Source organism: Lampetra fluviatilis, chromosome 5, assembly GCF_964198595.1.
Source record: "Lampetra fluviatilis chromosome 5, kcLamFluv1.1, whole genome shotgun sequence".
NCBI lineage: Eukaryota > Metazoa > Chordata > Hyperoartia > Petromyzontiformes > Petromyzontidae > Lampetra > Lampetra fluviatilis.
In genome coordinates this window covers 18,004,034-18,025,136 of record NC_136279.1, presented here as the reverse complement: position 1 = coordinate 18,025,136, position 21,103 = coordinate 18,004,034, and the positions used below count along the sequence as shown (strand labels likewise).

Genomic DNA, 21,103 nt, shown 5'->3' with positions numbered 1-21,103 from the left:
TCTTCTAAGGGAGGAGGGAGCAGCGCGGGTGATTGGACAGGTGACGTTTCGGGCAATGACCCTTCTTCATAGCACTATCGAACCGTATTATCGACGAATGCGTGGAGTTTTTGTTGTTTTAGCGCTTGTGCCACCACTGCCGAATAATTGGTTCACCTTTATAAATGAATGGGATTGATTATACCCCATACGACTCATGAACATCGTAAAACAATGAAACACACTTAGCCAACAGGAAAAACAATAATCAGTTAACTTTGGAGGGAGTGCGGGCGGTGTTCGCATTGTCACCATACAATAAAGTATTCGCATCGTGCCTGCGTGCGTAACGTGGTGTGTGTCCTTCCACGTGCGGGGGAGCGGTGGCGCAATGGTTAGCGCGATTCCCGTTCACGGCCAACACCAAGTGACGATAACACTATGTAACACAATTTTTGTTCCTGGATACTAAGAGTTATTTTTTTTATTGCTTACGCCTAAACTTTGCTTTTGTGGCCAGGACTTTATATGAAAGAATGACACAAATGCACACGTTTTCTCATTGAAAATAGGTAAATTTCAAAATATCACTGTCCTGGTCACAAAAGCAAAGTTTGTGGGGAATAATATCCATTTTCTGTACTTTTGAGGCATAAGCAATTAGGAAATAACACTTACTACCTAGGAACAAAATTAGTTTTTATTACACAGTGTTTTCTAAACCGGCCTCCCCTAGGTCGACTCAGCCTCAAACGAGTACCTGGCGTCGCGGTGTGTAACAACATCAGCACTGGGGAGACAAAGGCGGGCGGGCGTGGTTGCTAGCCACCCCCCCCTCGTGTGCCACAGTGCCAACCTTCATAGGTGCTGCCTCGCTAACAGCACTTGCCCCAACCAGTCTGTGAAGGCTACACGGGGGATCTTTGTCTTTATTGCCTTTGTCCGTCCACGTGGAGGCGCTGTTAAGCAACGCCCGCGTCTGTCTGTCTGTGTGTGTGAGTCAGTGTGTCGTCCGTGCGTGCGTGCGTGCGTATGTTGCAATGTGTGTCTGCTCTTAAGTTTTTTTTTCGCTCCACCCGCGCCCTCATCACGCCGCTGGCGAGAGAGAGAACTCGGCGGAAAGCAAATCAGGTGGGCAGAGACGACCTCTCCTTCCTCCATCATCATCCTTCATCATCCTCCTCCATCAATATCCTCCATCCTCATCGACCTACTACTTGCCTACCAACTTCATACGGTCGGTCGTGTTGTTCCGCTGCTCCACTGTGTACGTGTTGTTGCTACCTGCCTGCCCTCTCTTGCGTGTGTCTGTGTGTGTGGTGGTGGTGGTGGGGGGAGCGGTGGTGCAGCGGTTAGCGCTACGCCGAACTACGAACCCGGCGACCCGAGTTCGATTCCCGCTCACGGCCACCAACACCGGTTGGATAGCGATTATCGGACCCCGGTCCGTGGGCCTCGCCTAGGTCGACTCAGCCTCAAATGAGTACCCCGGTGTAGCGGTGCGTAGGAAACATCGCCACTGGGGGAGACAAAGGCGGCCGGGCGTGGTGCTAGCCACCCACCCCCTCGTGTGCCACAGTACCGGTGACCTTCATCGATGTTACACGCTGACAGCACTTGCCCCAACAGTCCGTTACAGGCTACACGGGGGATCTTTGTCTCTGTTTGTTCGCCACGTGTTTTTTTCTCTGCAGTCCGTACAACTATACACACGTTATAGACAGAATCGTTGCCCATTGTAAATGCGGGACTGTCGTACAATGGAATGAAAGTCCTTGCTCGTGGATGATAAACTCTTGAACGACTTTTGGTTTGCATTTGGGCTAAACCAACAGGCTTGTGCAATTGCCACTAAGTGAATGTGTACGTGCGTGTACACTCGACTGGATGGACGTACAGTGTCTGCATGCAGTACACGGCTCCTGTATAATGTGTTACATAACAGGACTGTGTGTGTGCGTTGTGTGTAGTCGTGTGCGTTGTGTTAAAGAGTGTTTGTGGATGTGTGTCTGTGTGTTAGTCACCAATGGGGAGCGGTGGTGCAGCGGTTAGCGCTGTGCTGCGCTACGAACCTGGCGATCCGGGTTCGATTCCCGCTCACAGCCAACACCGGAGACGATTATCTGAACCGGTACCGGGCCTCCCCTAGGTCGACTCGGCCTGAAATGAGTACCTGGTGCGATGTGTAAACTTTGCCACTAGGGAGACAAAGGCGGCCGGACGTGGTGTTGGCCACCCACCCCCTCGTGTGCCGTGCCAGCCTTCATAGGTGCTCGCTAACAGAACTTTCCCCTACAGTATGTTAAGGCTATACGGGCGATCTTTGTCTTTTGTGATGTGTGGTGTTCACCAATGGGGAGCGGTGGTGCAACGGTTAGCGCTACGCCGTGCCACGAACACGGCAGACATCCGAATTCCATTCCCGCTCACGCCAAACCAGCACCGATGGGTAACGATGATCTGACCCCGGTCCTGGGTCTCCCCTAGGTCGACTCGGCCTTAAATGAGTAGCTGGTGCGGTGTGTAGGAAACATTTGGGGGAGACAAAGGCGGCCGGGCGTGGTGCTGGCCACCAGTCCCCCTCGTGTGCCACAGTGCCAGTGGCCTTCATAGGTGCTGCTCGCAAACAGTGTTACAGGGCTACACGGCGTCTTTGTATAACACGGTTGGCAACGTACGGTGCGAAAAAAGTTCAACATCCATACATGGTCCCAGGAGCTTTCAATTTGTTCATAGTGTGGCAGAGATTACTTCTTCAGAATTAGAATATTTTTTTTATTCCTGGAGAAATCCGATGAGCCATTCGGCTCTTTTTCACAGTTGGGGTGGGTCAGATAACTCACAACAACAAAACAATAAAATAACGATCGGAGTGCAAAAGTTTTTGAAAGATAAGCAAATCACTAAACACAAATACGTGAAATATATTAGGGTTAGGGGTCGTCCATAAATGACGTCACGCGATTTTGGACGATTTTTGAACCCCCCCCCCCCTTCGTCACACAGCGTCACAAAAAGTCAAACCCCCCCCCCCTCAAATATGACGTCACAAAGCTCTGCCCCCCCCCCCCCAAAAAAAAAATGAAACATGCTTCAAATCGCTTTAAACTATTGTCATTGTAGTGCGTATTTAATGTGGCGCTGCACTCTGATGTTGTAGGAGAAAACATTTATTAAAAATTATATTTAATTAAGTAGAACGTATTGTGTATATTTATTTAAAGTTTTTGATGGGACGTCACGTTTCTCCCCCCCCCCCATCGTCACACATCGTCACAAATGTCTGACCCCCCCCCTCCCCCCCAGGTGCGTGACGTCATTTATGAACGGCTCCTTAGCTAAAGTGTGACATCTGAAACTTTCTCTTCATCCGAAAATTAATGTATTCCTGGGATATTTGCAATTTATCTATAGAGCTCTACAACAATGAATCCACAAAATGTAAGCTGCACAATACGTTGAACTTCTTTCGCACCGTACGTAGCCAACCACGCTCATCGGAGATGCGGCGGGCGGGCGGGGGAGGGAGGGCGCAACTAAATAATCATCCGTCGTGGTTCCATCGTTCTCCCGATGGAACCCAACGTGCAGAATGCCAATCTCCGTTTTTGCTACGATACAGTCATACCCCGATGTACGTCTTCCACCCTTTTACGACGTCTCGCAAATAGGTCGTCGCCTTATGAACTCGGCTAATCGATTCGCGTCGCCTGGGCCCACGTCGCAGAACGGCATCGTCGTCCGCCCTTTCTCGGTCTCCGTCGCCTCCATCTCCATCTAGCCTGATCTTAAAGGTGCATTGCAAAAGTATAATACTCCGATTGATGATGCTGCTGCTGCTGCTGCTGTGGAGTGACTCATGCAGCAAGCTATGGCTGCAGGGTTTTGGTAGTACATGTTGTTTGTCGTTTATTGTGAAAATTCCGTCACAGTTCCTATGATCACTGTTTCATTGCTTTATTTTGGTGATTTCGAATAGTTGTTTTGGTTTGGCCATGTTTGTGTTGTTGTAGTACGGAGTTAGACTGATGGCCTTAATCTAAGTTGTCTTGTGGTTGTTGTTGTTGTTTGACTTGCATCCCACTGGGATTTTTGCACACAGCGTTGGTGTGTACGGTGATTTTATCTGCAATATTTTGCTGTCTTTTCTTTAATTTTCTGTTTGCACTCAGTCACATATTCACTTTAAGATGTTTTCTTGATCATGTTTTTGATTTTTGTTTGTTGCGGTTGCACCCGATTCAAGAGCCGAATTGCTCACAGGGCTATACCTAATAGATGAACTTAAAACTTGAACCCAAAAAACCCTGTCAATCGCTTTGATTGACGTCGTTTCGATACTAGTCGTCGCACCTCTCAGGGTATCGATCACTGGCACACGCTCCCGTTGCTTCCTCTGACGTATCCAGCAATCGCCGTTTGAGTGTTCTCCCCTTTATTTCTCATTCCTTTCATTAATGTTCGACGGAGTTCCCCGTATACTATTTTTGTTGATCATATCAACTTCTTTGTCTCTTCTTCAATACTCTTTGGGTCTATCTTCAATAGCTTTTATGTTCTTTTTTTTCCAATCCTTTTCTTTTTATATTGCCCCCCCCCCCTCTCTCCAATTTTCAATGCTCAGTCCGTTTATTTTTTGTTTAAACCGATTGTAAACGCGAGACCAGGATAAAGTCTCGCTCACAAAGGGAACAAAAACAGTCAGAACAGAAACAACCGGTGCCACGGATAGAAATTTAAAACGCCATGAATTTTAAATACCCCCCCCCCCCCCCGTGCAAAACAACAAACTGCTCACCGCAGATAACCCCTTGACTGATCACAAAATAACAATCACAAACCGGTGACATCCATTTCATCATTTGGCTCCACTAATCATTTGAATTCGTCATCTTGCTTACAGTAAGTCGCAGTTATACTGGCTACCGATCTCGATTTTTCTCATGCTAACGGTCTGGTTTCAGCCTGTATATACAATTGTATCCTTTCTTTGACAAGGCTCAAGTGTTTATTTGCACAGATGGACGCTGCCAAGGAAGGGAACTCAGAAAGTGTGCGAAGAAGCATGGCAATTTAGTTCAACACGTAGGTGGTGGCGGGTTTAACGACGCATTTATATTTACGCGATCTAACCCAACACCTCTAATGAAGCATGGCAATGTTCATTCTTGGCATTACATTCAGAGACAGAAACAGGAGGAACACGTGGTTCAGAGAACAAATACAAATTCGTGACATCCTATTCACTTAAATTTCGATGTAAAGCTTTCGTGACTGCAGGGATTCATCTTCTTGGTTCTTTCGGTAAAGTCACGTAGAATGGAAATAATAAAATAATAATAATAAAACATAATAAAAATAATTCTCACGACGTTTTGGCCACAACGCAAGCAGCCGTCCTCAGGTGGAGAACAGGTCTGTCGGAAAGACAGCGTCCCTTCTACGTGACTTTACCGAAAGAACCAAGAAGATGCAATCACGAAAGCTTTAAATCGAAATGAGATGAGTGTTTGCGTCGGTGCTGTGCCTCTGTGAATGTGTGTTGTGTGTTGGTGCATGTGGTGGTAAGAGTGTGTACATGTGAATGTACATTTCTGGGCGTATACTGTGTGTGCTATGTGAATGTACCTACAGTCATTGCACCTGCACAATACGCTATACAATTTTAATGTATGTGTGTTGCGCATGCGTTTGAATGTTTACGTACATATATGTGACTCCAGTATATGCCAGTGTATGTGTTACTTAAACATTTGCACAGTACTGTATTGTACTTTTCCTTTGGTGTATACATGTGTGTGTACAGCAGTCTGCATGTCTATGCTTATTGTTGATGTGTTTTAGTGTGTGTACGTTCCATATATATGGAATACTTTTTTTTATTCAATGAACTTTAAAAATGAAGAAAAATGAAGCTGACTGTGTCCTTCACATATCCATCTTAACATAAAATTTTATAACATTTATTTAAACAACGCATCAGCCGCACGGCCTTTTGGGAGTGCATCATTTCTGTAGCGTTGTTTCAAGACGGGCGGACCTGTTTTTGACACAGTGTCTCATCAGCAATCAGGCTTGCTTAAATCAATTCTGGTGAACTACCAATGTTACAGGCAAAGGGACCCTTTCTCTACGCTATAGGGTTCTAGTTGGGACGCAAAATTATATAGGACGCAACTCAAAATAATAATTTAAAATTTAAAGCAGATCCCTTACACATTGCCATTTATTGTTTCACTCCATTTAAATTACAGTCTTGGTTGGCAAAGAGGAGTCTTGTATGAATGGTTCTTATCTGTTCATGTGGAAAGATCATTTATCTGGCTAGTTTCAAATGACAGGGGTTTCACTCATTGGGATGATGTGTGTGGGAGGATGATTGCGATGGAAAGGGGTGGGTGGGTAGGTGAGTAGATGGATCGTTAGTGATGTGGGGTGTGTAGTGATGGGGCATGAATGGATGTGTAATGATGGTGTGGTGGTGATAGTGATAGTATGAATGATTGTATAGGTGGGGCTGGATGGTAAGGACGTTAAAAAATCCCCCTAACTTTAACTCCTAAACTCACACAGCATGCAGCTCAAATTACCCAAATTAGAGCCAAAGATAAGTGAACCCAGGGCATGAACCCAGACTCGCACAGATCAGAGGGTTTCTATCTGCACCTGTTCACCCCAAGTCTCTCTGTGTCTCTCTTTATGACAAAAGTTCACAGAGCCGGTGGAAAAGAGACCTGGAACAAGATAACCCTGAGACCTGGAACCAAGAACCTGCGATCTGGGATCTTGAACCTGGGAGGAAATAGGAGAGATCTGAGACTTGGGGAAACCCCAGCTGAGTTTGGACAACAGCCAGAACGTGGGAGGGGTTCAGAAGAGGAAAGGGTGGCACGGGGTAGGGCTCGTGGCGGAGGTGGGGTTAGTGTCTTGGATCGAGGGCTAAAGTCGAGACAGGAGCTTAGGTTTTTCGTTAGCATCAGTAAGAGTCGGTGTTCGGACTGAGGGTAAGCTTAAGTGTTACGGGTCGGCTGTAAAGAGGAGGATAGTTAGAGTTTCAGTCGCTGTCAGGTTCTACGAATAGAGTCACAAGAGTTGCGATGTTAGGGTTGAATTCGGGGTTGAGTTAAGAGGAGGGCCAAGATTGAAATTGGAGTGAATTTATTTTTGACGTGGTTGACCGCAGCAGCGTGTTCCAGTTGAGCCCCAGAACTAGGTTTGGCTTAGTGGTAGCGACAGCGACGGGAGCTCGGCTCCTGCTCAGGTTAGGCTCGGGTTTCGTGACAGTGAGACAGTGACGGGGTGCGGGTTGGACTCTGGGCCTGGTTGGTGGCAGCGATCTTGACAGGTCCTCCTGGTGCTGTGACGATGGCGGCCGGCGCGGCACTCCGGGGCCTGCAAGAATGGTGTCGCCGTCGGACGGACGGATACCCCGGTGTGAGCATCACCAACATGACCTCGTCCTTCCGTGATGGCCTCGCCTTCTGCGCTCTCATCCACCACCACCGGCCGGACCTCATGTACGTGAATAGGCGTGCACGTGCGTTCGTGTGTGTGTGTGTGCGCGGCTCTTTGTTTGTGTGTGTGTATTGGGTGGGGGGGAGTGATAGCATAGCCGTTAATTCGCTGCACTGTGAACCCGATGACGTGAATTCGATATTTCCAGCCACCGGTTAACCTCAGCGGCGAGTATCCCAATTTTGGGCCGGGTTTCCCCCATTCACCAACCTGCACTTACCAGTGTGGCGAAGTATGGTCGCCTTCATCCAGCAGTGGCTTGACACACGGTTTTTGTTTATTTTCAGTTGTAATGCAGTATTGCATGCGCACGCATGTGTATACAACAGTACTGGGATAGCATCCACAACGACCTGGTCTGCAACTTGTGCTACACTACACATGTATACAAAGTCCCATAAACTTGACACACCTGGTGTTACTCAGAACGCAATACCATTTGGTTACAAACTAAGCTACGGCGCATGTTGCTGATGATGCAAATCCTCTTTATAGGTTACTAAGCTACAGCTATTCATGCAGTAGCGTTGCCAGCTAGCCAACCGTACAATGCATTATTACTATTCAAGGTGTATTGCAGTACAAATAAAGATAGAGATACCCTGTATAGCCTTAACAGGCTGTTTGGGCAAGTGCTGTTAGTGTAAGCATCTCTTGAGACCGGCACGGCACACACACAAGGCGGTGAGTGACAGGCAGCACGCCTGTCCGCGTTTGTCTCCCCAATGCTGATGTTTATACACAAACCGCTGGGGGAGCCCCAGAACCGGTTCGGATATTCGTCATCGATGTTGGCCTTGAGCAGGAATTGAACTCGAGTTGGCGGGGTTGTTAGCGCAGTGAAGGCTGCCACTCCCCGCAGTGCAGTAGCCACACACAACTAGTACGGAGCAATTCTAGGTTTGAAGTTTTCGTGACTGCAAGGGTCCATACTCTTTGGTTTTTTCGGTAAAGTCACGTAGGTCACTTTACCGACGTGACGGATCATCTAAATAATGACGTGAAGGATGATATCCATAATGGGTGCACTAAAAAAGCTGTCGGCTGAGATGATTTGCATGTGCGCTTAACCAGTTGGGGAAAGACCAGTTCCCTCTGTTCGTGAGTGACAGTTTTGTCTGGGTCGGCGGGGGTGATCGTGGGAATATTGTTGTGGCGTGTGTCTGCCGGAACACACTTAACACGACACCGACGACACTCGCTCGCAACGCATTGGCCAACCAACACCACTTATCCCAACACTCTCACGCTCGCGCGAACGCAAATTCAACCACTTGCTCGGACACAGAGTTGTGGAAATTCTATTGATGTACGCTCGATACGTGCGCACATACACATCGATATTAACAGACCGATCCATTGACGCGTGATGCTGACGCACAGTCGTTACACATGCGGCGGATGTGTTAACCACATCGCGGAGTGTCGGTGACCAGTCAAACCACAGTATCACTCACCCTAGACAACAGGCAGAATTGCAACACACGCAGCTTGTGTCAGACACACAGTGCGCTCAACGCACACATCGTGAATGCACGCTCTCACACGACCAAGTCTCATTGCGTACACACACACAGACTCTGACCTGCACGCCCACTCACCCAGTCAGTCAATCCTCACCACTCGCACCACAAGCAAACACAGTGCTGTTATAGTCGTGCCACTCACGCAGTACACGCACATTATGAACACAGACTCACGCACACTGCCCACCACACGCTACTCACACTCACACCACAACCACACACTCACCCGCACGCCACTCACCACACACGACTCACACTCACATCACGAGCACACACTCACACTCACCCACACGCCACTCACCACACACTCCTCACACTCACATCACGAGCACACACTCACACTCACCACACACCACTCACACTCACACCACAAGCACACACTCGCACTCACCCACACGCCACTCACCACACACCACTCACACTCACACCACAAGCACACACTCGCTATCACCCACACACCACTCATGGGACACTACTCATGCTGACACTTCAAGCCAACAGTCACTTTCAGCCTCATGCCACTCACCACACACTACTCACACTCGCACCACAACCACACACTCGCACTCACCCACACGACACTAACCACACACTACTCACACCACAACCACACACTCGCACTCACCCACACGACACTCACCACACACTACTCACACTCACACCACAACCACACACTCACACTCACCCACACGACACTAACCACACACTACTCACACCACAACCACTCACTCGCACTCACCCACACGCCACTCACCACACACTACTCACACAACAACCACACACTCGCACTCACCCACACGCCACTCACCACACACTACTCACACCACAACCACACACTCACACTCACCCACACGACACTAACCACACACTACTCACACTCACACCACAACCACTCACTCGCACTCACCCACACGCCACTCACCACACACTACTCACACTCACACCACAACCACTCACTCGCACTCACCCACACGCCACTCACCACACACTACTCACACTTACACCACAACTACTCACTCGCACTCACCCACACGCCACTCACCACACACTACTCACACTCACACCACAACCACACACTCACCCACACGCCACTCACCACACACTACTCACACTCACACCACAACCACACACTCGCACTCATCCACACGCCACTCACCACACACTACTCACACTCACACCACAACCACACACTCGCACTCCCCCACCCGCCACTCACCACACACTACTCACACCACAAGCACACACTCGCTCTCACCCAGACACCACTCACCACACACTACTCACACTCACACCACAACCACACACTCGCTCTCACCCAGACACCACTCACCACACACTACTCACACTCACACCACAACCACACACTCACCCACACGCCACTCACCACACACTACTCACACTCACACCACAACCACACACTCGCTCTCACCCAGGCACCACTCACCACACACTACTCACACTCACACCACAACCACACACTCACCCACACGCCACTCACCACACACGACTCACACTCACACCACAACCACACACTCGCACTCCCCCACCCGCCACTCACCACACACTACTCACACTCACACCACAACCACACACTCGCACTCCCCCACCCGCCACTCACCACACACTACTCACACTCACACCACAACCACACACTCGCACTCCCCCACCCGCCACTCACCACACACTACTCACACTCACACCACAACCACACACTCGCACTCCCCCAGCCGCCACTCACCACACACTACTCACACTCACACCACAACCACACACTCGCACTCACCCACACGCCACTCACCACACACTACTCACACTCGCACCACAACCACTCACTCGCACTCACCCACACGCCACTCACCACACACTACTCACACTCGCACCACAACCACTCACTCGCACTCACCCACACGCCACTCACCACACACTACTCACACTCACACCACAACCACACACTCGCTCTCACCCAGGCACCACTCACCACACACTACTCACACTCACACCACAACCACACACTCACCCACACGCCACTCACCACACACTACTCACACCACAACCACACACTCGCACTCCCCCACCCGCCACTCACCACACACTACTCACACTCACACCACAACCACACACTCGCACTCACCCACACGCCACTCACCACACACTACTCACACTCACACCACAACCACTCACTCGCACTCACCCACACGCCACTCACCACACACTACTCACACCACAAGCACACACTCGCTCTCACCCAGACACCACTCACCACACACTACTCACACTCACACCACAACCACACACTCGCTCTCACCCAGACACCACTCACCACACACTACTCACACTCACACCACAACCACACACTCACCCACACGCCACTCACCACACACTACTCACACTCACACCACAACCACACACTCGCTTTCACCCAGGCACCACTCACCACACACTACTCACACTCACACCACAACCACACACTCACCCACACGCCACTCACCACACACGACTCACACTCACACCACAACCACACACTCGCACTCCCCCACCCGCCACTCACCACACACTACTCACACACCACAACCACACACTCGCACTCCCCCACCCGCCACTCACCACACACTACTCACACTCACACCACAACCACACACTCGCACTCCCCCACCCGCCACTCACCACACACTACTCACACTCACACCACAACCACACACTCGCACTCCCCCACCCGCCACTCACCACACACTACTCACACTCACACCACAACCACACACTCGCACTCACCCACACGCTACTCACCACACACTACTCACACTCGCACCACAACCACACACTCGCACTCCCCCACCCGCCACTCACCACACACTACTCACACTCACACCACAACCACACACTCGCACTCCCCCACCCGCCACTCACCACACACTACTCACACTCACACCACAACCACACACTCGCACTCCCCCACCCGCCACTCACCACACACTACTCACACTCACACCACACACTCGCACTCACCCACACGCCACTCACCACACACGACTCACACTCACACCACAACCACACACTCGCACTCCCCCACCCGCCACTCACCACACACTACTCACACTCACACCACAACCACACACTCGCACTCCCCCACCCGCCACTCACCACACACTACTCACACTCACACCACAACCACACACTCGCACTCCCCCACCCGCCACTCACCACACACTACTCACACTCACACCACACACTCGCACTCACCCACACGCCACTCACCACACACGACTCACACTCACATCACGAGCACGCACTCGCACTCACCCACCCGCCACTCACCACACACTACTCACACTCACACCACAACCACACACTCACCCACACGCCACTCACCACACACTACTCACACTCACACCACAACCACACACTCGCTCTCACCCACCCGCCACTCACCACACACTACTCACACTCACACCACAACCACACACTCGCACTCACCCACACGCCACTCACCACACACGACTCACACTCACATCACGAGCACGCTCACACAACAGCACTCCACTCGCCACACACTACTCACACTCACACCACAACCACACACTCACCCACACGCCACTCACCACACACGACTCACACTCACATCACGAGCACGCTCACACAACAGCACTCCACTCGCCACACACTACTCACACTCACACCACAACCACACACTCACCCACACGCCACTCACCACACACGACTCACACTCACATCACGAGCACGCTCACACAACAGCACTCCACTCGCCACACACTACTCACACTCACACCACAACCACACACTCGCCCACACGCCACTCACCACACACGACTCACACTCACATCACGAGCACGCTCACACAACAGCACTCCACTCGCCACACACTACTCACACTCACACCACAACCACACACTCACCCACACGCCACTCACCACACACGACTCACACTCACATCACAATCACACACTCCCCCACCCGCCACTCACCACACACTACTCACACCACAAGCACACACTCGCTCTCACCCAGACACCACTCACCACACACTACTCACACTCACACCACAACCACACACTCACCCACACGCCACTCACCACACACTACTCACACTCACACCACAACCACACACTCACCCACACGCCACTCACCACACACGACTCACACTCACACCACGAGCACACACTCACCCACACGCCACTCACCACACACGACTCACACTCACATCACGAGCACGCTCACACAACAGCACTCCACTCGCCACACACTACTCACACTCGCACCACAACCACACACTCACCCACACGCCACTCACCACACACGACTCACACTCACATCACGAGCACGCTCACACAACAGCACTCCACTCGCCAATCGCACCATCATCAATATTCCACACTCGGTGACCCACGACACATTGCAATCTTGTCAGTTTTAACATACTTAATAATTGCGCGTAATGTAATATATTCTTAGGTCTTTTCGGTAAAGTCACGTAGGTAAAACATCAAAATTAATGAAAATAATCATACATATTTATTGGGCAGAGTGGCCCACCCTAGGAATGTGGAATTTCCACCTCTGACTCAGAGCCGCGTGTTGTGATGAGTACGGCGGCCTCGTTGTGCCTTGAGCGGAGATGCGCGCGGACTTTTCTCCTCCTGGTTTTTATCGCCAAGAAATCCCCAAAGTGAACATCTCATCGACACTGCTCGCGTATTTGTTCGAGCATTCTGTTAAAGTTCTCCTGGAGATTTCGACTGAACTTGCATTTCCGTCGGAAAAAAATGAACTGTAAATGGGCACGCGCTTGTGCAGCTTTTTGGGATTGAACAAGGATGGATTTCTTTCCAGATTCAGTTCCTCAAAGTTACTTTTTATGCTCAGTTATTGCCTTGTAAAACAGCACATGACTGCTTGTGTTCCGTTAGTGATGATAATGCTGGCGGTGGTGGTGGTGGTGATGATGTTGTTGTTTGTGCAGGGTCTGTATATCATTGCTTGTCTCGTGATGGGGCTGACGACGATGACAGTGCTGGTGTTGATGATGACTTTTCCATTCACTTATCTGTAAACATTTAATGATTTCTCAACTTTGCTGGAACCAATCCACTCTCCCCGCCTCCCAAGAAGCCCTTCCCCCGCCCTCGCTTTTTTGCCGTCAGCAGTGTGCGACCTATACAGTGTAAAACTAAACGATTTAAAACTATTTAATTTACCAGGTAAAGCCCACTGAGCTATTAGCTCTTTTTCAAAAGCTGACCTGGCCACAAATGAAAGCCCAATGGAAGTGCCTTATCATATGTGGGGATTTATAGTAGCAGCCAAATACTTGAAATGTGTTTCTAAATGTGGAGGGGAAAATCCACGCGACCGCGGGGAGAACACACAAGTTCCATATATACAGCGAGCGGTTGGGTCGGGGTCGAACCCACGACGACCTGCTCCTGCATACCAGGAGCGGGAGATAACCTCTCGCCACTGTGACGCCCATGTACATGGACAGCCCTTCAATCCACTGCTGGATGAGACGGCCTTCCCATGCCACACAATGCATAGACGTTGGAGCATAGCATAACGCAACAATGGATTATGCTGCACTGCCCTCTGCAAACAACGTAACCCTGCAGCCTAGAACAAACCTGCGCTGCATGGTTGTCGACCATCCAGTCGCTTTCCAGGCTCAACCTTAACTTCCGAGGTCTGGGTCTGACTGGACTCAGGTGTCTTTGCTCAATGGGCACCCATCATGTACCACTGACTGTATGTAAACTAATAAAATGTTTAATTGCCAAAATATAAGAATGCGCAATTTGGCCTCGCAGGCATGCATGGGTTCGTATTTCCGGCTGGCTAGCTGGCAACTGTGCAAATTGAGCTGTACCCAGACTGGTTTCGAGTTCTCGGTGCCCATCGGCTAGCCGCAGTTACGCCACTTTGTAATAAGTAATTGCACAGTGGAGAAAAGTCACAGTGGCGTGGCGGTTCGCAGTGCGGCTCTAGGAACCCGGCGACCTGCAATCGACTCCCGTCCCCACGTTGAACAGAATCAGAATCTTGATTTAGACTGGTAGAATCCGATGAGCTATGAAGCTCATTTTCACAGATGTCCAGTCACGAGCGGTATCTGAAGCGTTCCTGGTCCCACACAGCGCCCCCAACCCCCCTACCCTCTTCCCCACTTCACCAACACGCAGAAAACCCCCACGACTGACGCGGATTGGCAAAGTGTAATCCACATTCACGGCGAGAGTGCCCGTCGCCCGGCCACCCGGCCGTTTGTTTCCCCGTGCTTTCCCGGGTGTGCGCGGAATCCCATTTAGACATTTTTTGTGCAAGCTATTTCATCTTGTAAACAGAGGAAACGTAACAATAACAGTTCGCGCAAAATTGCCGGCAGTGGTTTAATTACGGTGGGAGGAGCTGAAGGGATGCAGATGGTCTATGGAGAATTGGTGTCTCCACACGACCACATCCTGAGAGTGCCCCAATCCCAGGTCTCTTGCCTCTTGCAACTTTGCCCTTCCCCCACCAGCATTGTGCCCCTTGTCCTCAGCTCTGTGCCCTCTGACCTGTGCCCTGTGCACTCTGCCCTGTGCCCTCTACACATCTGCCCTGTGGTGAGATGTTAATTACCTCGCCTTGTATACAGGAGGTTGTGAGTTCGATCCCGACCCCGACGCCTGCTGTATATTTGGAGTTTGCATGTTCTCTCTCCCCGTGGTCATGTGGATTTTTCTCCCGGGCTCTTCAGTTTTTCCCTCCACATTTAGAAACATTCATTTAGAGTATTTGTGGCTGCTTTAGATTTCCACATGCCAAGCCACTTTGTCGACCTATCATTTGTGGCCAGGTCGCTTCTGAAAAAGAGCTATATAGCTCAGTGGGCCTTACCTGGTAAAATTCTAAAGTTTATTTTCTGCCCCACAACTTACGTCCTCTGTCCCATGACCTGCACCCAATGCCCCTTGTTGTCTGTTCGATGACCTCTCCCTATTTGCTTCCTGCCCCCCTGTCCCTTGCTGACGTTTGTCTTGGTAGGAGAGGGGGGCCTTGCAATACATCATGTAGGTGGTTGTGAGATTGTGGTTGTCCAAAGGCGGAGTCTTAGGATTTGTAACATTGTATCTTAATCTTCTTGGTTCTTTCGGTAAAGTCACGTAGAAGGGAAGTAATAAAATAATAAAAATAAAACATAAAATAATTCTCACGACGTTTCGGCCACAACGCAAGCAGCCGTCCCGACGGCTGCTTGCGTTTTTATTTTATTATGTTTTATTTTTATTATTTTATTACTTCCCTTCTACGTGACTTTACCGAAAGAACCAAGAAGATGAATCCCTGCAGTCACGAAAGCTTTAAATCGAAATTGTATCTTAATGTCGTGTGATTGCGTTGTGTTATAGCATTGTTGGCGAGCTCCAGCATTGTGGGCCATCACTGGGCCAGCACTAACACTGTAGACTAACACTTTGTGCCAGCATTAGCAGGGCGGGCTAATGCTGTGGGCTTGAATTGTGAGCTATTACTGTGGGCTTGTGCTGTGGGCTATAAACTGGGCTGTAGTGTTTAGTGAGGCGCGTAGAGCCTCGCTCTCCTGCTGTGACAGGATGCCCAGTTTCCTGCTGCCTGTCACGTTGACTCCTAGCGATCACAAGCGTGTGTGTGCGCGCTTCGTTTTCCCGACACTCGGAGTGACGTTGTTCACAGACAGCCCCCCCCCACCCCTCTTTTTTTCTATAAACATCATCATCGTCATCACCATCGCCATGCCAAATCAGTTCAACGTCTTCTTTGCCTTCCTTTTTTGGGGTGTAAATAAACAGCATGGGGCATGGGGCATGGGGCATGGGCACGGGGGCATTGAGCGATGGGGTGCGGTCGCTGGCTCCCACTCTCCACGGAGCGCTCGACTCAGCCCGTCATCATCCTTGATGTCTTCATCCCTCGCGGATGGACAAACGATGGCAGTCACGTGGGAAATAATCAGAGGTCATTTCATGGGTTGACTAACCACCCCCTCCCCCTCGCCACATGAATGTGGAATTTCCACCACTGGCTCAGGTGCCGCCACTGGAGATGAGTGCCATCCATCGCTCGTTTGAGCAGGCAGGCGCTCCGGCTTGTGTGCAGCTGTTGTTATAACAGGGTACGTGGAAACATGTAGAACTGTGGGCAGCAACCGTGGAACAATGGGCAAGGGGGTTCTGGAAATAAAACATTGGATAATGGGCATGCGCTAGGGTTGCCACCTGTCCAAGTACGATTCACACAGTCTGGGAATTGGCACCTGCGCTCAGGTGGAAGAAATAAACAGCCGCAGGTGCCCTGATGGCCAGTATGCTGCACGGTGTTGATAATAGACCAAGACTGACTGAGAATTATGTCCGGGTGTGGTCTCCAGTGGATGAGGTAGCAACCCTAACATGCGGCATGGGACGCCGGTCTATGGGGCATTGAGAGCAGGGCATGGTGGCACAGGTCGGAGGGAACTGAGAGTGAGGGCATGGTGGTGGCACGCACTGGCGGAGTCAGTGGGGGGGAGGGGGTGGGGTGGCACGTGCCCCCCCAATGATCCGATAGAAATCCCTAATTCCGATCGAATCATTGGGTCTTCTTGGTTCTTTCGGTAAAGTGACTTTACCGAAAGAACCAAGAAGATGAATCCCTGCAGTCACAAAAGCTTTAAATCGAAATCGAATCATTGGGGTTTATTAGTAATAAATCGGCATTTTGCAACCCCCACTGCCACTGTGTAGCATATTATTACGTGCCAGGGACTCTATGAGATGAGAGGACAATAGTCTGAGTCCATAATTGGCAATAAGTAACGGCAAAGCAGTTATAAGTGACTCACAGAATTGTGCGCAAACCTTCAGCGAGCGCGATGCCGATCACACAACGCGGTTCGAATTCGACCCTCGATCAATGGCTGCACCATCGCCGCACACGCGTCGAATAAAAATCAAAGTCCTTACTTACTAACAACTCCTCTATCATTTTTCATTGCTGGAGGGGTTGCCCCCCCTACCTGAAAATCCTGGCTCCATCATTGGTGACACGAGGACCGCGCCTTCTGGTACGTCGTTCCTGACGCTCGGAACTCAATGTCCAGCAAACTGCTTGCCGAGAGAAATTCAACCATCTCATCCCTATCAATCTGGCCTTTTAATTCTCAAAGATTCAGAATTAATCGTGCGATGCGCCGCTCGTCAATATTGTCAGCGGCGCAATATAAAGTCGTTTTCATATTTATTATCGGGGGAAGGGGGGCGGGGAGGGGGGGGGGCATTGAGCAAATACCGGCAGCCGTCCACGTCGACGAGAACTGGGCGCTCGGTTTGAGAGGCGCTTGTGATCGCGCTGTGTGTTTTACTACTGTCACCATCCGTTACCGGGAGACTAAAGTTTGGCAGCAATGACCAAGGAGATGGCGTTCGCGTAAATGTAGATTATAAAATGAAGCCACCCCCCCCCCACCTCCCGCATCCCATCCTAGGCCGTGTGTTTGTCTTTGTGTTGTAATAGTTAAGGTTCCGCATTATAAACCGAAGTTTGTTACCCGGCCATGGCTATCTTCGGTGATATCCGAACTGGTTCCGGGTGGCCCTCTTAAATTCATCCAGCCCTAATTGAGTAAAATAATAATGGTAAAGTATGTCTACATTTGCACTCGGGGGAAGCAGAGGTGGGGCAGCCGTGGTGCTGCCCACACCATCGCCTCGTGGACTCTGCTGGGCCGGAATTATCGGTGCTCAATAACAGCACTGCGAAATACATTTTCCCACCGTTTTTGTGCAGCTTCTTAAAGATGATCAATAATCCCCATTGTATGTTGTGTTTTTTACTGCCACACCTGTGTTTTTTACGAGTCTCGACTGACAGACCCAGACCCTCCAAATATATCCCACGTGTTTGACAGAGGCAATGCGTACTCTGAAGTCTAAATTATTATTTTCTGAATTCACTTTTCTACACGGCTCGCACATTTTTTATATATATACAGTGCACATATGCACACACGCGCGCAAGATCCCACGGTTTTGGTTTGTAGCCTTGCAGCCAGTTGGTACAAGTGCAGACATGTATACAAAGACTAGGGCACCAAAAGACACGTACACACGGACTTGTACACATACAAAAAACACACCGGTATAAGAATAAAGATTAGAGCCCGGCTACCATCAAATTATTTAAGTAATCCATTACTCTACCGATTGTCACTTTGATTACGCAACTAATTGGATACCAGGAAAATATTTTTTTTGGGGGGGGGGGAGAAAGGCTCGCCTCTCTTACCATGTGTGCCGCTGGATCGGAGGTGATGTCATCAGAATCATCTGCCGGTTGCCGCTTGAAGGGGGTTTCCTGCCTTCAGGAGGCGAGATGTGGGGCGGCCACCGCTTTTAAAGGGGCCTGAGTAATTGACTGTAGAAAACGTAGTCGATTGTAAAATGTAGCCAATTTGTCAACCTTAAAATCCCAGCTCCTGGGTCAAGTGCTGTTAGCGAGTCCCTATTAAGGCCTGCATGGCTACACCACTGCCATGATTTGCCATGTTTGCCTTCCCAGCGCTGATGTTCACATGCCACATCAGATGCTCATTTAAGTCCGAGTTGTCCCAAGTGGAAGCGCAGTAGAGGCTCAGATATGACTTGCCTCTGGTGAACCCAGCTCGCTAGGTTCATAGAGCAATGTGTGAATCACTGCACCATCGCTCCATTCAGATACACGAGAAGAAACTGGATATCTGTGAAAACGAGTTTCATAGTTCATCGGATTTCTCCAGGATAAATGAAGATTCTGATTGTGAAACAGCACTCGCCATTTGCCACTACGTGGCGGTGATGTCACCACAGTGTCTGTGCCAGACTAGGTGCACTTTTAATGCACATATGCATTTCCTTAAAAATTTGGTGAATTTAATTCACTGACTTCTATTTGGTAACCATGTCAGAGTCCACTGAGATTACGTAAATAAATACAGTAGTTAGTGACATTTTAGACCTGAAGCTTTTTGAACCAGAAATTTGAAACTGAAAGTCTCTTTGTCAAGACTGCAACGGTAGTCCGTCGGAGAGACTGGCCCCCTACCATAGGAATGTGTAGTTTCCGCAACTGTCCGATTGCTACCGGGCGATACCAGGACCGCCCCTTGCTCGCTGATCTTACAGACACCTTGACCTTTCGACAGCTATTGTTGTTCAAATTTCCTTTCCTTAAATTTTTCCGGCATTTATGACCATCACGGGATTTGGTTTGTTTGACATTAGGATGGACGGAGCTTCCCGTGTCTCTCCCCCCCCGAATCTTCGGCGCTGCGCCTTGATCCTTTTGCAGACCCCCGTTTCCCCCACTCCACCCCGGTCCCCCCCCCCCCCCCCCGGGGCTCCCATCGTGACCTCGGCAGGCATCCGAAACCCTGGATACGGCCTCGCCACTGCCAACAATCGCCTGCCGCTTGCAGCTGCTGCCAGAGCCACCCCTCTTTGTTACGGGGGGCCCATCTACAGTTCCCCCCCCCCCCCGCCGCGAAACCTCGACCGCCGCCGCTCAAAATGATCCACCTCCTTATTTAACCAAAGCCATTCGAGCCCTGGCACCGAGTTGTTTTTTTTTTAAGAAGTTGCAGTTTAGCTTTATTCATTCTGCCAACTTTTTTCGGGCCGCTCATGGGCTTGTTTGCTCTCTCTCCCCCCCGTGATGCCTCGCGGCCAACATACTTTGCGTCTCGTCGTCGTGTGTTGACGTTTTCAGCTCATCCTGTGATAGTTTTTTTTAATTAATACCATTTTGACAGGGCACCGTGTGGTATCGGTTCATGAGAACCTGCTTTGCCGATGACTCTTTGTCGAAGTCGGTCTCAAGTCTGCCACTATTGCCGCTACAACGCCTACTCAAGTGCACCAACACCTTGCCCGTCGCAGATTTGACCATTTGTATCATATATTGACGTAGTTGGTTGACCGCGTGCCCCTGTGGCTCGACCATTCGCGGTTGACCGCGAGATTCCTGTACGCTTCGATTTAAAGCTTTCGTGACTGCAGGGATTCATCTTCTTGGTTCTTTCGGTAAAGTCACGTAGAAGAGAA

General features: G+C 50.1%; 1 protein-coding gene across 2 annotated transcripts in view; it reads left to right on the top strand.

Annotated features, from left to right (window-relative positions):
• Positions 1 to 982: 982 nt before the first annotated feature.
• Positions 983 to 21,103, top strand: part of MICALL1 (MICAL like 1) — a 47,648-nt gene continuing 27,527 nt past the window's right edge. Inside the window, exons 1-2 of one of the 2 annotated variants that reach the window (XM_078857036.1) lie at positions 983 to 1,110; positions 6,689 to 7,496. In XM_078857036.1, the coding sequence (XP_078713162.1) occupies positions 7,345 to 7,496 (152 nt within the window). In that variant the 5' untranslated portion in view covers positions 983 to 1,110; positions 6,689 to 7,344. Of the gene's footprint in view, positions 1,111 to 3,516; positions 3,774 to 6,688; positions 7,497 to 21,103 lie in introns of those variants that run through there. The other variant, XM_078857037.1, reaches the window with a different exon arrangement.